Below are 17,373 nucleotides of genomic sequence, written 5' to 3' on the forward strand. Positions count from 1 at the left end.
CTCATCCTACCCACCACCCAAGCTTGTCATTCCTGCCCCACAGCCACCACTCAGTCCAGTAGCTACTGTGGCCTCCACTCTTAACGACCTTGAGACTAGCCCTTGAGCTAGTCTCCCACATACCTGCCAGGGCATCCTTTTAGAGGACGAACTTGATTCCATCTCTCCAGTGCTTCCAGCTCACCACAGCCCTCGAGACTGGATTCCTGCCCTCTCCTCCAGCCTCCTGTCTCCCTAAAGTCCTCCCCGGGACCTAGTCCTGCTCCCTCTGGCCACAGGGCCTCACACATAGGGCTTTTCCAGCCAGGACCACTCTGCTCCAAAATGAACCCTTCTGATGAGTTTTTGCTCATCCTTCAAGTCCCATGAGATGGTACCTCTTCCCAAAGCATCCCCTGACATCTCTCCCCTGTCACCCCAAATGCTACGTGCACCATCCCAGCCCTGATCCCAACATGTAGTTGCTGCCTGCAAATCTGTAGGCTCCAGGTACCTGACACAGCACAAATGCTCAGTCAGCACATATGGAGGACAGAGAGAAAGAAGGAAGGGAGGGAGGAAGGGAGGGAGGGAGGGAGGGAGGGAGGGAGGGAGGGAGGGAGAGAGGGAGGGAGGAAAGGAGGAAAGAAAGACAGAGAGGGATGTAGGGAGGGAGGGGGGAATCTTCAAAAGCTCAGAGTACTTGAGATCCACAGGCTGAGAAAACCCTTCCCCTGGAGCACAGGCCCGCTAGAAACTGCACTGCAATACCACAGCAATTAAAGAACAGAGGTTTGGAATCATACAAGCTCGAGGATGAACCCTGAATCTACTACTTACTGACTGTGACATTGGACAAATTATGTAATCTCTCTAAGCCTCAGTTTCCTTACCTGTAAAATGGGGGGTCTTTAATAAAATAACATATGCAAAGCACCCAGCAAAGCCCCCCTTCCTTCCCCAGGATTTACGTGAGGACTGACTTCCCTAGGGGCTTGAGAGTCTCCAGAGCCTCAGCTGAAACCCTGCATCCCAGTTACAAAGCCCCCAGTGGCATCCTCTTGCTGGGGAAACCCACAGAGGTTCCCACCAAGGACACTTCCCTGGGGAGAGCGAGGGAGTCACAGGGAAATGGCAGGAAGGGACACCAAGCAGTCAGAGGAGAAGAGGAGAGGAGAGAAGAGCTTGGCTCTCTCTGAGTTTCCCTTCAAGGGAGAGGTCCGTGACCACCTTGGATTCACTCATTTATTCAACACATTCACTGAGACCCTACTGTGTGCCAGGCATTGTGCTGGGTGCTGAGGTAACAACAGTGAACAGGCAGACACAACCCCTGTGCCCATGAAGATTCTAATTGGAAAAGACATGTGAATGAATGAGTGAATGAATGCACTTGATCTTAGCCAAAAGTCCGAGAAGCGATTGAATGAATGAAGAATGTGGCAAATAAGACAAGGTGACACAGTGATGAGTGCTCTAAGGCAAACCAAAGGGTTGGGCTTTGTGGCTACGCTGGGCAGAGCCATCAGGGTGGGCCTCTCAGAGGAGGTGGCCCTTGAGCTAACCGAGACCTGGAGGAAGAGAAGCCAGGACTTGAAGCCTGGGAGTGTTGAGGGCTGGGCCTGAGGAGAGTGAGAGCAGGTGCAGGGATGGCGGGAGACATCTGATGGCCACTGTAAAGAGTTCAGATTTTTGTCTCCATTTGCTTGGAAGTGCCTGGTGGGCAAGAAGGAGGCTGAAAGCAGAATCGTGACTAGAGGGGCCCTGGACACGAGCTGGTCCAAACTCCATTTTATAGAGGAGGAAACCAAGATACCGAGAAAGGAAGAAGCTGCCAGGGTCACCAGGGATTAGTGGTGGGCCTGATCTCCTGCCTCCCAGACCAAAGACATGGCCTCCAGCTGCCTCTTTCTGTCTGTTCCAGGCAGCCCTGGTTCCTCTCGGGCCAGACCCTGCTGCCCCTGCCATACCCTGTGCATCCTAAGGCCAACTTCCTGCGTGTCTACTTGTCAGCCTCTCAGTGGCCTGTCCTCACCTCTCGATGGTATCTTTGGGTCATTCATCTTTCTCCTGCTTCCATTCTAAAGATGGATGAAGTTACAAGGCTCCACCAAACCAACCAACCCATCAAGGGGGAGGGGAGGCCTCAGTTCGGATCCTGAGGCCCTGCAGCCCAGAGAGCTTGGAGCCTTGGGGTTGGATGGCACCCCGTCACATCCTGCTCCCCGCTGCGCTTTCACCACCAGGCTCAAGGGCTCCACCACTGATCTGAGCCAGGCTGTCCCTCCTTAATGGCCTCCCCCAGAATGTCCTACTCCCCCATCTCTTCCCAGAAGACACCCCCTTGCCCCCCCCACCCCACCCCTGCCTCCGTCCCCCCCCACCTCCCCCCTCCACACACACTCTTCCTCCAAACCAGCCAGGCCTGGTGAAAAACACCACTGGACTGAGAGTTAGCAGCTGCCCCCTCCACCCCCCACCCCCGGCTTCCTAGAGCTTCCCTAAGTCCAACCCATCTCTCCTGCTGCAGAGAAAGTCCTTTTTTTCCTGGCTGAGTCTCTGGCAAAGCTGAGAAGACACGGTGTCCTCTACTTAGAGATTTGATTCAAGTCTCTGCCTGCCCCTTCACTTTCTGGCCTCACCAGGTGTCTACTACCCCAACCTAATTCTGAAGAGGCAGTCCTAAGCCAGGCCCCAGGCTGGCCACCCACCCACCCCCATGGACACAGGCTCCTGACCTCCCAATTCCCCTTCCCCAAACCTCTCCGTGGTTCTTCCAATTCAGTCTGGGGCCCAGAGCCCTCCCTCATCATCCCAGTCACATTGTGAGTTCAAAAGATCTCACCAGGTTTGGGGCTGCAAAGGACCTCAAAAACTGACCTGTCCCACCTCTTCCTTTATATATATATATATTTTTTGAATGACCAGTTACCCACATATATTAACACAAATCTGAAAAGGAAAGACAACAAAAAAATCTCTCATAATCTCACCACCAAGAGTCAAAGATTTTGCTCACAGCCTCACTTTCTAAGTAGAGAAATAGGCCCAGAGAAGGAAAGTAACTTGCTCAAGGTCACACAGCAAGTGAGATGCCGGGACAGGAAGCTAAGTCTCCGGCCCTTCTCTGTGTGGTCTTCCTGAAAACTGGCGCTTCTGTACCAGCAGCCTCTTGCCACACCAACTTCCATTGCTCTCTGTCCACATTTCCACCCTCAGCACTCTTCCCTACCCTCTCCTCGACAGGGACTCAGGCCTGTCTCAGCTGCATCCATGGACCATTAAAGTCAAGAACGCTGTCACTGATGCTGTGTCTGATGCTGTGTCTGATGCTGTGTGTGGTGCGGCACACCCCAGAGACACAGCAGCCCAACTACAGCATCTCCCTGAACAACCCCGTGCCCCTGCTCTATCCCATTTAAAGGACACTTATGTCAGTGAGGCATAATGCTCTATCTTCCCAATTCTGTCAAGAGGCTAGACTGCAAATTACCCACCTCTCCAACCCGAGAAGGTCTGGGTGTTTGAGGAGAAAGGAAGGGAATGCAAAATTGCATGCTGAAAAATGGTTCTTTTATGAGAGACTCAAGGTAGACCTAAGAAAGGACTTCCAGCCTGGAGAGATGACTGTGAACAGGTATAGGGGAGAGGAGTGTGCAAATAGGAGCCCTCCGCTTTCCAGAACCAGAGCAGCTAACGGCCAAAGTCCACCAGGAGAGCAGAGCAGGAGTGACAGGAGGATCCTGGAGACTGGGGAATGGGGGAGCGGCAAGTTGCTTCTTCCTGAGCCCAGGACTATTCTCCAGGCTCCAAACAGGGAGAGGAAGGCAGTAGGACGGCTGCTCTGGGAGAGATGCTGGATGCTGGATCTCCACCAACCCTCAGATCAGAAAGGGACTCAGATCCAACCTGGGTCAGCTTGGGGCAGGGGTGGAGAGCCGGATGGAAGGGAAGAGGAGGCAAAGCTGGGGCAGGGGGCACCCCAGATTCCCCATCTCATCAGAATTCAGCCTCCCTCAGTGCGGCCAAGGGTCCCTATGACTCCCCCACCGTCCTGTTGGGAGCCAGAGCCCACTGCCATATGTAGCCCCCTCTACTGGGGTCCCTCCAGTGTCCTTCCAGGAGGAAAGGAGGAGTGGGGGGCGTCAGGGACCCATGCCTCCAGCCTCACTCGCACACCCCATGTGTTTAAGAAAGTGGGTCCCTGTCCACCTGCCACAGCCCACGGAGCTCCTGGCCCTCGGCGGAGTCCCCGCGGCCACCCACCCGGCCGGACATCGCCAGCCCGCGGGGACTCGCCCGGTGCCCACGCCCGCCCCCGCCCGCCCCGACCCACCCGGCCGGTCCTACCTGCTCCGGGCGGGGGGCTCAGCGCCCGGGCCGCCTCCCTGAGCACCAGCACCGCGAGCCACAGCTCTGCCCGCATGGTGGGCGCCAGGACGCCCCGGCCGCTGCGGCCCCGGCCCGGCCCCGGCCCCGGCCCCGGCCCCCGCCAGGCAGGCGCCCGGCTCGGGCGGCGCGGTCCCCGGGGCTGGCGCGCCGAGGGCTGGGCGGCGAGGAGGCGGCGAGCGAGCGGAGCGGCGGCCTCCCGGAGCGCGGACGGGGACGGGGACGGGGACGGGGACGGGGACCGGGAGGGGGCGGGGCGGGGGGCGCGGCGCCTCCCGAGCGCTCCCCGAGTCTTCCCCGGCCCTCCCAGCCCTCCCGGAGCGCTCCCCCCGGCGGGAGTGGTGCGGGGGGGCTGGGGGCGGAGTAGGGCAGCGGGCGGGTGGCCCCCACCCCCCACCCCCACCCCGCACCTCAGCTCCTGCCTCCCTTCCCCTCCCCCACCCCCTGGGAAACCGCGGACTCGAGACGCGGGTGGGAGGGGAGAGCCTCCCCCGGTCCAGGCAGGCGCCCTTGCCCGGGCGCTGGACTCCCGCCCCCTGCCCCCTGCCCCGCTGCCCCCCGGGTCTCCCGGGCTTCCCGCCTTCCTGGGCTGTTCCTCAGAGTTCCGGGGGCTTGTGATGCCCATCCTCACCCCAGGAACGTCCCCTAGCAGCAGAGACACCCCACCACCGCCCAGCTTCTCTCGCCGACAGAGGCCCGAATTCCACTCTCCTCCCCAGGACTCTTCTCCCTTTTTCCCCGTCACGCCCCCCCAGCCCCCCACCCCCCGTTTCCAGCACCATCTTGCCCACCAGCCTAACGGGGGGGGCGGGGGGGGCTTACCCCTACTTTAAAACAGCCCGGACCTCCCCTCACCCCCAGAAGGTAACGGAGACCACCCTTCTCTCTGGGGACCCCAGGCCTGCTCAGGGTCCCAATCAATCCTCAAAACCAGCTGCAGAACAAGAAGCCGTCTCACCCCCACCTGCCACCACCTTATGACAGACTCTGGGGAGAGATCACCTTTTTTTTTTTTTCCCTTTTCTTCCAGGACAGAATAAAAATACCCGCAATTTAGATTTAATAGACGGCAGGGAATCAGGTCAGGACACAGAGGTGCCTGTTCCCCGCCGCTCCCCACCACCCCCCCCTCCCGCCCCCGACCTACTTCGTGCGATGACAAGGAGCTGGGAGCCCTGGAGGGTGGGAGTGTGAGGGGTGAGGGGCACTTGGTTTCTCAGGGGCTGGGGCCTAAGGACTGGACAGTTGCAGGCAGGTAGCGGATGAACGCTGAGAGCCCTTGAGGGAATTCCCCAGGAAGAAGGACCCGGGCGGGTACAGAAGAAGGAACAGTGTGGGCTGGGTGGGGTGGGGTGGGGGTGGGGGGAGTTCCCTGACACTGGGGACAAAGACAGGACCTGAGAAGACTCCTCAATCTCTCAGAATCCCAGTTCCTCCTTCCTCTAGATCCAGGGTCCCAGAAACGACATCCTCCAGCCCTAAACGCTAAGTCCTTTACAACGGGACAAGGCAAGGCCGGTCTGTAAGTTCTTCCTGGTGTCTAATTCAAATCCCGATTTTGCCGACTCTCTACTGGGAAGAGGCCTCCGCCTCCAGCTGCGGCTTCTTGCTGCCCTCTAGCGGCCACGTGGCGAGCCGCGGGCTGGTGTGCAAGGTCTCTTTAAGGGCTCAGATCGAAAACAGCAGCTTGGAAATAATTCGAAGAGTGACGTGTAAATTTTTTTTTTTTTAATGTGAGCCTCTAGAACTTGAGTGTACATCAGAATCACCTGGATGGCTTATACACATTTCTAGGCGTCGCCCCCCGAGTCTCTGATTCAGTACTTCTAGGAAGAAGCCGAGAATCTGCATTTCTAACACGTTCCCAGGTGGTGGTGCTCGTCCTGGGATCACTTTTCAAGAGCCATTGCTTGAGAATTCCTGCTTCTTGCACTCTCGTCTTTCGTGCACCAGTTGTCGTCTGCCCAAAAGAGAGGTGGCGATGGCAGCGTCTACATAAAGTATTGGAGGGAGGGAAATAACACGGAGACAAAGAACGTGTAGCCCAGGGAAAACTGAAAAATTCTTGCCAAGGGGGCACCCGGATTTGAACCGGGGACCTCTTGATCTGCAGTCAAATGCTCTACCACTGAGCTATACCCCCTCCGCTGACGTTGGGCTGTAGTAGCTTCTTAGTGCTATAGCGCGCAGGCGCCGTGCCGAGCTTCTCAAAAGTAGGGTCCGATGTTTACAAAAGCTGGAAATTACATGAATCTCAAAACATTACTCGCCGGGACACAGAACTTGTTTCCCGAAGCTCTGGACTACAGATCTCTACTGACGGTGTGAGCAAAATGCAGTTTGGAAATGTGGGAGGGGAAATCCCTCGAGATCCTTCGCGATCCCTGGTCTCGGGGACATTCCCTGTGCCGAGGTCCCCCTCCCCTGCCCCGTCGGAGCCCCTGTATTGCTTCTTGGCGCCCCTCTCTCCGTCCTGCACTCTCAGGCAGGCTTCTCTGCGCCTTCCTTCCCCGGCCCTCGGCCCCAGCGCTGCCGGAGTCCACCTGGGCTTAACCCGGAGCTCCTCGCTCTCGCGCTGCTTCCCACCTGTAAACCCGCACGCGGGCTGAGCGCGTGGTTCTGCGGGGCCAAGACTCCATCCTCGCCTGTCTGCAAAAGGGGGTAGCAGGGCCCTAGGTGACACCCCCTCGTCCCTGCCAGGGCACTTTGAGAGATGGACCGAAGGACAAAGAAAAACAGGAAAAGGCTGACGACGAGAGGGGGCACCCGGATTTGAACCGGGGACCTCTTGATCTGCAGTCAAATGCTCTACCACTGAGCTATACCCCCAGCACGCCAGCTGCTCCTTATTACAATGAATTTCTGTAGTGTAAGGGAATATTAAATTGCATTTTTATCTGAGGTCAGTATCAAAGCGACCTAATGAAAAGAACCAAGAATCTGAATAGAAATGGCTAGAATCGCAGAGTTTTTTCTCCACCCTGATGCTTCAGGAAAACCACAGGATTGAGAAATCCTGGGCCTTCTACAACCGTGTCCAGACTGTCCCCAAGATATCTACTGCCTGACTTGGGAAAGAGAGAAACCCACGGACTCCAGGACCATCTCAGGTCTAATGGGGTAACAGCACTGCTCCGTGTGTACAGATGGACAGCCTGGGTTTCCATCCTGTCTCCAGCTCTACCTAGATTGGACTCCTGGGTCTCTAATCCCTAAGGGCTCCTCCTCCCCTCCTCCAGGAGTCCTCATCAAACCACTCGCACCCTTGGACCCAGGTGGAGCCAAAAGATCCCAGCCCTGGCAAACCAGGAGTCAATTATCTGGCAGAGGGTGGTAAAGCCCAGGACCGAAGAGCCAGCCAATCCCCTGGCCAGATGGACTCTTGAGGCACTACCCCCTCCATTTCCAAGGAGGATTTCCCCTTACCTGAGAGCCCTGTACAAAAACCAAAAGCCAGTTTGAAGCACAGATAGAAGAAGCAGGCAGAAATAAGAAGTGAACAGTTTTCAATGGCATTTATTACACTTGTATTAAAAAAACTCTAAAACAATGAAAAAATCATTACAAAAGACCATCGAGACAGGCACACTGTGGAAATTGAAGACATTTGGGAGGTGTGGGATTCACACTGGAAGGACTGGAGGGCCTAGGATGGGACGGCTCACCACTCAAAAGCTGTGGTCAGAGCCAGCACCTCAGAGGGAACAGAAAGGCAAGGAAGAGTGGAACTCCCCACAGTGCAAGGGACTATTCCGCCTGGGATGTCCCATTCTTCTCCTTCTCCCTTCCCACCAGTGTTTGGCTCTCCCCTCCTTCCCCTGAGCCTGTCCTTTCACCTTACTGGAATCTCCTTTGCTCAAAGATGGCTAAGGGGCCAGAAAGCTGGGGCAGGAATCAAGGGATGGCAGGGGGTGGTCCTAGGAAATAAAGACCAATTCCAGGGGTCTCTTAACTCTGTCACCCATTTTTTTCCTTGGGGTTGTGGGCTGAGGGGATGGGGCTCCACTTCCCGATCCCTTGATGTGCCCAACAGCTTGCCTGTGCCTCCAAGGACACCTGCTTCCACTGAGTGAAGGGCAGCTCTTCTGCTGTCCCATCTGCAGCAATTCAGGGTGGGCAGCCTAGCCACTCAGTGGCAGGGTTGGTTGGACTGTGGCAATCTCACTATCCATTGCTGTCCCAGTGGCCATCAGAGAATCGTAGAAAAATAATAGTCACTTGGGTTTTCCACCCATGAAGGCCAAGCAAAACCCCCAAAGTTTTTGGTTAGCCTCAGGTCAGGACATCAGTTGGCGGTGGCCTGAGAGTGCATCCACTGGAGCCCCGCAGGCAGCCTGCAGAGAGGAGGGAACACGGCAAGGATCAATATATCCTGTGAGGATGACAGCCTCCAAGGCCCCAGCCCCAACTCAGAGCTGATTGAGGGGACCACCAAAGTTTCACCCAATCTCCCAATCAACAAATATAAACCGACTGAGTACCCACTATGCATCAGGTCCTATGCTAGGAGCTGGGGTTACTGGTGAAAACACAGACATACCCTGCTTAGTGGAGAAGGCTTACAGTCTAGCAGAGGAGATGGATATGGGTTGGGGCAGGGAATGGCAAGGACACTACAAGAAATGTGTGGGTCCTTGGGCAGACCTGCCTAAAGTCTCCAGACACCTAGGTCCCCAGCCTGCTGTGATCCCACTTGAGAGAGAAGAGGAAAGAGATTTTTTTTTTTTTCCAGGCCTGATTCGAAGCTCTTTCTACGTGATCGTGACCTCGTGACCTCATTCCATCACGTCCTTCAGCAGCTACTTTCTTGGTGGCCCCTTCCTGGTACCTTATCTAAAATTGCAACATTTGTCCACATACTTTCAATCTCCCTTTCCTACTGGATCTTTTCCAAGCCTCACCACTTTTTAACTTGCTATCAATTCTTCTTAATTGTTTATTGTCTGCTCCCTCCCACTGGCGAGTAAGCTCCATGAGGGCAGGGAGGTTTGTGTTTTGTTTGCTGCTGTTTCTCCAGTGCCTAGAAAAGTTCTTAGCACAAATTTGGTGCTTGATACATGTTGAATAAATGATACCATTTGCTCTCTACAGAAACTCGAAGAGGGAGTAGGATAATCATCTTCCTCCTTACAGATGAGAAAACTCAAGGTTGGAAAGAATCAGTGACTTCTGTCTGGAAGACTTGTCCTTCAGGTCTTCCCATGACCGCTCCTCTCCATTCTGGTCTTGGCCCAAAGGTCACCTCCTAATAGAGGTTGTCCCTGACCACCAGGGCTAAATCAGACCCAATCCTGCCCCATCTATCACTTTTAATCCAATCTCACTTCCTTCATGGCACCTCTCAGTACCTAAAATGTTTGTGCTTAGAGAGAGGTGACTCTCCCCCTACTAGAATAAGCCTCCTGAGAGCAGCCACGCTATCTCGCTCACCGCTTACCCACAGCACCTCAGCTGTTAAGTGAGTGCTCAACTGACTTGGCCCAGGAGCTAACAGTGAGCCAGATTCTGACAGGAGAGAAACAGGAGAAGGTTCTGATGGTCAGCTGTTCATTGGTTGGGCCAGACCCTGGAGGTCCAGGTGGGGCAGCCACTAACCCTTCCCCGGTGAGGGCACAGCAGCCCTGTATGTGCCATGGGTGGTCTTTGATGGCGCTAAGAGTGAGGAATTGAGAGATCTCCACGGTGGTCATGGAGTTCTTCATATCCTGCTTGTTGGCAAAGATCAGGACGGAAGCGTCTCGCAGAGCCTGTGGACAGAGGAGCCCAGCCCTGGTCAGCCTACCAGGCCTAGCCTCCCTCCGCCTCCCCCCATGAGTCCTCCCTAGCTCCTCTGCTGTCTCTGCAAGAGAGGCCCATGTCCAGGTGGGAGCGGGATGGGGCAACCACATCCACCAATATCAACACCTCATGGAATGCCTCCCCACCAGCTCATGTGATCCTTACAACAGTCCTATGAGGCAGGAATTTGGTGACCCTCCCCATGTTATACTTGGGGAAACTGAGAGAAGTGAAGGGACTTGTCTGGGGGCCCCAGGGTGGGTGAGAAGTGGGATCACACCTGAATCAGCAGTTCTGGCTTCTGCAATCAACTGTGCTGAGGGCATTATGGTCCTTCATCTAGGATAAACTAGCTGGGGTAGCAGCTCACAGACACTGGGGGATCAGGAAGGAACCTCAGAGAGGCCAAGTGAGTAGGCTGAGGTCACACGGCTAGTCACCAGGCTCTCTCCCAACCTCAGGGGCCTTACCTCATGGGCCAGCATCTTATGCAGCTCCTCTCGAGTGGTCAGCAGCCGGTCCCGGTCCGTGCTGTCAATCACAAGGATGATGAACTAGCCAGCAGAAGGGAACTGTGAGTGAGTTGTGGGCTTTCTCTCAGATGAAAGGGTCTCCAGCTCACTGTGATCCCTGACCTCTCATGTTAATTACTTCTTCCATCCAGACAGTGGGGGAACATAGAACAACTCAGATCATGTACGCTAAGCCCTGGGTGTTCATGACTGCATTCAGGTCCCACCACAACCTTGTGCAACTGGGACCAGTGTTAACCCCATTTATAAATAAGGAGACAGGGGTGCGGGGCTGTGTGGCTCCCTCAGTTAAGTGTCTGCCTTCAGCTCAGGTTATGAGACCAGGGTCCTGGCATCACCATAAGACCAGGGTCCTGGGATCAAGTCCCGTGTGTCAGGCTCCCTGCTTAGTGGAAAGTCTGTTCTCCTTCCAACCTTCCTCCTGCTAGTGATCTCTCTCTCAAATAAATAAAATCTTAAAAAAAAAATAAATAAAACACCTGTAAGGAGATGGATTCAGCAAGATGATAGATCTCGCTCTAGGACACACAGGTGGTGAGTGGCAGTGCTGGAATTCACACTCAATCTCCATCTCACTCTAGGAAGAAAACCACTGCAATCTACTGCTGCCCTGGAGACCCAGGACCTACTCCATGCAGCACATCACACAGAAAGCTGCCAGCAAGCAGACAACGCTGCCAAGAGGTATTCAAAAATTTTAACAAAACATTGTGCTGCGTTAAGTACTTGAAACATATGCATTAGCTATTGTTTTATTATTTAATATTCACAACAGTTCAGGGAAGTCACTCTTAGAGTCTCTACCTCACATAGTGGGAGAACCAAGGCTCAGAGAGGTTAAGTGATTGGCTCATGCCACACAGCTACCCTTGAGGCCCCTCTGGCCCCAGTGCTGCACTCACCTCCGTGTTGGAGTAGTATGAGTTCCAGGTAGAGCGCAGAGCCTCCTGTCCCCCTATGTCCCACATGAGGAAGTGTGTCTTTTGCAGAACAATCTCCTCCACGTTGCTACCGATGGTGGGAGATGTATGGATCACTTCATTCATCAGGCTGGGATGGGGGAGAAGACACCAAACGCTCAGCCCACCCAGCTCCCAGCTCTGGCCCCTCACCCCTATGCTCTTGAGATTCAGGCTGCCTCTAACTCAGAACAACTCGGCCAAGGTTGGCCAAGGCTCTGGGCACAGGGAAATGCAGGCAGGAGTGAGACCAAGTCCTAGCCTGGTGTGGAAACCCACCCCCCAGAGGGGAGTCACATTAGAGCAAGTGTCCTCAAACTTTCAAATGCAGTTGAATCCCCTGGGAGTCTTGTTAAAATGCAGATTTGGATCTAGTGAGTCTAGGCTGGGGCCCAGTGTCCTGCCTTTCCTACAAGCTTCTGGATGATGCCAGTGCTGTTGGTCTGTGGACCATGCTTGAGTAGCAAAGGATTGGGAAAAGAAGGCGGATACAAGCGAAGGTTATTGGAGAGGTGCTTTCTTTAAAAGGGAAAGCACTCACATATTTATATGTAGGGAGTGCCTCTGGGAGACCTGGGCGTCAGGGGGTGGGCGGGAAACTTTTCACTGTATGTGCCTGTAGTGTCCAATGTTCTCTGCTTTTCTGGTTTAAAATAAACATTTACATATATTTCTTTTTCAGGAGAAGATTTTCCTAAGTCATCACTTTCTGGAAGCTCCAAGGGGGGAGAGATGCCATCCAGAGAGTGGATATTGAGAAAAACTCCGATGGATAATTACTCAGCCAGATTCTGCTATTGGGAGCTACAGAGCTCAGCCAGACTCAAAACTGGCCCTCCCCTTTGGGTTTGAAGAAAGGGAGAAAGTTAAGAGGCAAAGGTGGGGTGCAGGAGTCAGAAGGGAGGGACCTGCCGCTAGAGGGAGCCAAGAGCAGGGAGGCAGGAAGAGAAGTCCGTTTCTGAAAGCTTGGCCTGCAACCGGGTCGGAAAGGGTCCGGGGTGGTGTAGGGTGGATGACAGGGAGTATTGGGGTTGCCCATACCGAACAGGATTCGAATGCCAGGCGAGGGGCCACAGAACTGAAGGACCTCTATGCCAGGAAGATCACACCAGCTTTCCACCCCCATCACTACTCCTGGCTACTGGAAAACCAGGGAACCCAGGGAAGGGCCCCAGTGATTGGTCCAAATGTCTGTCAGTCTGGTGGGAACATCCAACCGACGCCCCCCACCCCACCCCTTCCATCAGAGTCACTTACAACTGGTAGAGAATGGTGGTCTTTCCTGCATTGTCCAGTCCCACGATGATAACCTTGTGTTCTGGAGGCATCCAGGGCGGAAGGGCAGGGTCAGGGCCAAACTCAGTGACCAAGGGACTGAGTGCCCCACCGGGCTTCCCAGGAAGGAGATGGGTGTTTCCAGAGAGCTAGGAGACCTCTGCCCACTGGACCACATCTGCTGCCCTGCACCCCTCCCCGACAAAACTCCACCAGGACAGGTTTCCTTCCCCGGGGGCCCCGGACGCCCGCGCTACTCCCGGACAGTGGAAATGAGAGCTGCGCCCCGCCTCCCTCGCTCCACATTTCCAGAAAAGCGGCTGTCCGAAAGATCCGGGGCGCCCTGGGCTTGCCAAGAGAAGGGGCCCTGGAGGAAGAGCCGAGCACGAGGTCGCAATCGCAGGAAACCGGCGGCAGCTTGCAGCCAGGAGGACGGAGGCTCGCCCAGCCCTGCGCCCCGGGGTGCCCCGAAGCGCGCCACCGCGAGGAGCCGGCGAGGAGTGGACGGGGAGGGGGGCAGGCGAGGGGCAGAGGAGACCGCGGAGTCTGCAAGGAATGTCCACGCAGGACCCTCGGAGCCCGAGGTCCCCCAGCGCATCCGCCCCAACCCCAGATCCGGGGAGCCCCAGGTGGCAGCCGGATGAAAGCGGTCGCTTGAACGCACTGTGCGCCCTTTACCCTGGTTCCCGAAGATGCCCATCAACTTGGCGATCAGTTGTCCCATGGTGCGTCTCAGGCCAGAGAAGGGAAAGACTCAGCGACCCTGGGGGGACCCCGCTCGAGCCAGGGTGCTTGGAACCCCGCCCCCGGGGAGGGCCGAGCAAGTTCACAGGAGCTCAGCGAGTCACCTGCGGAACCTGGGAATCCCCTGGGACCCTGGCCCCTCGCGAGTGCTATGAATGTCACAATGACAACGAACTGGCTATTTGTCTAGAGGCCTGGAGGTGCATGGAAAATGGGGTCCAGACTCCACATCTCTTTGCTTGGAGAAAACTCCAGAGGTTCTCTGGGTGAACTGCTCCCACCCCATTACCCCCCATCAAGGAGGCCTAGCACAACGACCCACTCCCAGGGCCCAGCTCTCCCTTCTCCTAGTGTCATGTCTGAGGCACTAGACTGAAGCAAAACTCTACCTTCTGCACTTGCCAGCTGTGCGGAGTAGACGGCTCACTGATCCTCTCTGAACTGAGAGAATGCTCCTACCCTCAACAGGTCTCTAGTGGTTTCACTAGTATGGATCTTGTAGGCCACTTCACTCAAGGTGAGTTCCCTTAGGGAAGGGCAGGGTCTCCCTTCGTCTGGTAGGTCCCTTGGTGACAGGCAACTCCTAGGAATAAATCAGTACTGCTTCTATGACTCATTGGCAAACCGACTGCTCAGGCACAGCTCCCAGACCCCGGGGACGGGCAACTGAAGGTAGGGATCCAGCCAAAAGAGAGATCTCAACTAGAGACCCTACAGAGGGGGTACCGGATGCCATGAGCCAGCAGAAGAGAACATGAGCCAAGAGAGAGCCAGGCTGGAGGAGGGGACTCTTGTGAATTTCCTTCTTTGCTTAAACTAGGAAAAAAACAGAAAACGAAAAGAGAAGTGAAAAGGCAAACCAACCTCAGGCTGAAGGGGCAGTTTAGGAGAAGCCAGTTATCACATGGAACAATCAACTCCTTCTGCCCCACTGCCATGGCCCACCTACTGCGCTCCTCTCCACCAAGGGAACAACACCTACTCATCTCCGTGCTTCTGCCTCCCTGACTCAGCACAGCCCTATTCACCTTTGTAAAACACAGTCTGTCACTCCACAGCTCACAAACCTTCAATGGTTCCCTATTGCCCACTGGATTCAGATCAGCCACACACACACCCTTGACATTCAAGAGTTGGTGAACAGCCCCACCTGCCTTTACACGTGATCTTCCACATTCTGCAGCTACTGGTCCTTACCCACAGACGTCCAGCTCCTTCCAATGGTGCTTTTGCTTCCGTGTTTCCTCCACCTGAATGTCTTTCACCTTTTCAGAAAGGATTCCTAAAAGCCTTTAACTGCCTGCCATAAAAGCCACCCACTTCCCCAAGCCCTGGCCTGGTTCTCCAGACAGGTGGGGCTTCGCTCTACCCTGAGATTGTAGACTGGCCTGCTTTGGCCAATCAGCTGTGAGGCCTGGAGGGTGGGGTTCATGTCTTGTTCACTTGTGTTCTCCCCTGCACACTCCTGGCCTGGTCCAGTGCCTGGCACACAGTAGGAACATGTTGCTATTGGGGAGAAGTACAAGGAGTTATGCCATAGCCTGAGAAGTGGTGTTTGGAACATTAAAAAAGAAGTGTGAGCGCAAGTTGAAGAGGAATGAGGAAGGCTGGGAAGTGAATGGAGAGAAGAGGGAAAACAGTTGGCTAAATAAGGAATTCTCATCCCAACCGCCTTGGTGCTTGGAGTTAGAGGGAAGAAGAATTGTCTACCAGAGCTCATTTCAGCCCAGGGAAGGAGTGCCGGGTGCGATAGTGTGGGGGCACAGAAGGGTGCTGGGGAAGCAGCAATATTTTAAGCACTTTTACCATCTGTTTCCGGGGTGGGGGGAGGAACCCCCTAGTGCATCCTGCCCCCCCCTCCCCCGAACTATCACCACCAATTGCAGAATTGAAAGTGACATTCTGCTTTCTGGAACATATTCAGTAAATAGACAAGAGCTGCCTCTGCTGCCAGGCCTGGTGCCTGGGTCTTAGGGGGCACTCATTCATTTATTTAACAAATATGAGTCAGGAGTTAGGAAATAGGCCAAGGAGACAAAACAGACCCAGTCTGGGTCTTTTGGAGCCTACGGTCTAGTGGGAGAGAGAAATATACACGTCAAAAAATAAAACCAAAACAAACCCCTGAGAGACAGTAGGTAGGAAGGCCTGATTTAGAAGGGAGTCAAGGCACATTTTTCTGAGGATGTGATTATTGGAGCTAAGACAAGATTTTTCTGTAGGGTACCAGCTGGAACACCCATTCCTCCTGGGCTATAGAGGTCACACCCAGGACTGAGGCCTCTCAGACCTCAGCTCAGAAGCTGGGCGGAAGCTACTAGGCAAGGAAGGAGATGAGGGGTCCCAGATAAGAGGGGTCCCCGGTGCCTCAGTTCCCAACTCCCTGAGGTGGCTTTGATGGTAGTACCAGCCTCTCCAGACCTAATCCCAGTCAACTTCAAGGTTGTTGAAATCCTCACATGCTGGGACACTTGGGTGGCTCAGTGGTTGAGCATCTGCCCTCAGCTCAGGGCATGATCCCAGGGTCCCAGGAGCAAGTCCCACATTGGGCACCCCGTGGGGAGCCTGCTTCTTCCTCTGCCTCTCTCAGTGTCTCTCATGAATAAATAAAATCTAAAAAAAAAAAAAAAATCCTCACATGCTGACAACCACCAACGTGCTAAATGCACATCAGTTGAGGGCTTGTGGTTACCAAAAGACAAGAATCTTCTTGCTTCATCTCTCAAGATCTCCAAACCACCTAGAAATGCCCCCGCCTGCGAGTTCCGGGCAAATGCAATTTCAGGCAGAAGGCACACGAAGAGGAGACAAACATATATTCAGACACCTGCTTCTTCCTCCCCAAGCCTCCTCCCCTTGCAGATGCTGCAGCAGGGCCATTAGCACGAGACCCGAGGCTCACAGGCACCACAGAACCTGAACCCCAAAGACTGGAGTTCAGGTCCTTGCTCCATAGCCATGTAACTATGGACAAGTTGCTTAGCCTCACTGAGCTTTATCTGAAGTTAATAATCCCTGCCTTTGATTCCAAATATCAGACTCCACCCCCAGTGGAGCTCTCTGCAGTTCCCTGATTCTCCAGACCAAGCACCCAGCTGTCTTCTGCTCTTCTCTTGGGTGTCCTCCCACAGGCACCATAAACACGCCGTGTCCAAAAGCTAGACATTGTTTCTGCCTCTAACCTGGTTTTTCCACCTGCTTCCTCTGTGTCCAGGAAGACCATCACCCACAGCCACCCCTAGACACCTCCCTGTCTCTCACTGACTGACCGCCTCCAATTGCTCTCCAAAAGCTCTGGATTCTAACTGCTCAATGTTTCTGGCAGCCACTGCCTCCTTTCCCATCCCACAGCTGTGGCCTAGTGAAGCCCCCCTTATTTTTTACCCAAAGTATTTCAGCTGGGTCCAGGCTAAGCCCTCCCAATCTGTGCTTCCAACCGCAACTGAAGCAACATTGCCATTGCTGCTTACAATCCTTCAGTCTCTGCACACCAGCTTCAGGACAAAGCCCAAACTCAACACGACAGTGATCTGCTCTTGCCGACCCTTCTCGGACCACCACCTGGAGAGCACACTTTGCTGGTGAAGTGCCAGGAACATGCCATGCATGTCACCTGCTTCCTTTGTCTTCAACACTTCCCCCCAGGTTAACTACTAACCAGCCTTCTAGACTCCACTCAAGCCTCACCTCCTCCAAGAAGCCTCTCCTGGCCTCCT

General features: G+C 54.7%; 2 protein-coding genes and 2 non-coding genes across 4 annotated transcripts in view; all 4 read right to left on the minus strand.

The window, feature by feature from the left end:
- Positions 1-4,484, minus strand: part of PLXDC1 (plexin domain containing 1) — a 61,732-nt gene extending 57,248 nt beyond the window's left edge. Inside the window, exon 1 of the mRNA XM_077853033.1 lies at positions 4,330-4,484. Coding sequence (XP_077709159.1) covers positions 4,330-4,405 — 76 coding nt within the window. The 5' untranslated portion in view covers positions 4,406-4,484. The remainder of the gene's footprint in view (positions 1-4,329) is intronic.
- Positions 4,485-6,439: 1,955 nt separating this feature from the next.
- Positions 6,440-6,511, minus strand: TRNAC-GCA (transfer RNA cysteine (anticodon GCA)). Its single transcript has one exon. It is a non-coding gene; the product is annotated as a tRNA-Cys (tRNA).
- Positions 6,512-7,125: 614 nt separating this feature from the next.
- On the minus strand, positions 7,126-7,197 carry TRNAC-GCA (transfer RNA cysteine (anticodon GCA)). The gene has a single exon. It is a non-coding gene; the product is annotated as a tRNA-Cys (tRNA).
- A 671-nt stretch (positions 7,198-7,868) lies between these two features.
- Positions 7,869-14,040, minus strand: ARL5C (ARF like GTPase 5C). The gene is made up of 6 exons (XM_077853040.1): positions 13,592-14,040; positions 12,896-12,956; positions 11,582-11,729; positions 10,617-10,700; positions 9,964-10,115; positions 7,869-8,702 (listed from the first exon to the last, which is right to left on the minus strand). The coding sequence occupies exons 1-6, from the start codon at positions 13,635-13,637 to the stop codon at positions 8,654-8,656; spliced, it is 540 nt and encodes a 179-aa protein (XP_077709166.1). The 5' UTR covers positions 13,638-14,040; the 3' UTR covers positions 7,869-8,653.
- Positions 14,041-17,373: the final 3,333 nt, after the last annotated feature.

Source organism: Canis aureus, chromosome 16 (assembly GCF_053574225.1).
Source record: "Canis aureus isolate CA01 chromosome 16, VMU_Caureus_v.1.0, whole genome shotgun sequence".
NCBI lineage: Eukaryota > Metazoa > Chordata > Mammalia > Carnivora > Canidae > Canis > Canis aureus.

What these genes read in the sequence shown, in the direction of transcription:
- ARL5C (XM_077853040.1), bottom strand. Translation starts at nt 13,637, where the DNA reads ATGGGACAACTGATCGCCAAGTTGATGGGCATCTTCGGGAACCAGG. An exon ending in GGGCATCTTCGGGAACCAGG is followed by an intron (nt 12,957 to 13,591) that starts GTAAAGGGCGCA and finishes GGATGCCTCCAG; the next exon opens with AACACAAGGTTATCATCGTG. An exon ending in TGTGCCCTCACCGGGGAAGG is followed by an intron (nt 8,703 to 9,963) that starts GTTAGTGGCTGC and finishes TCCTCTCTGCAG; the next exon opens with GCTGCCTGCGGGGCTCCAGT.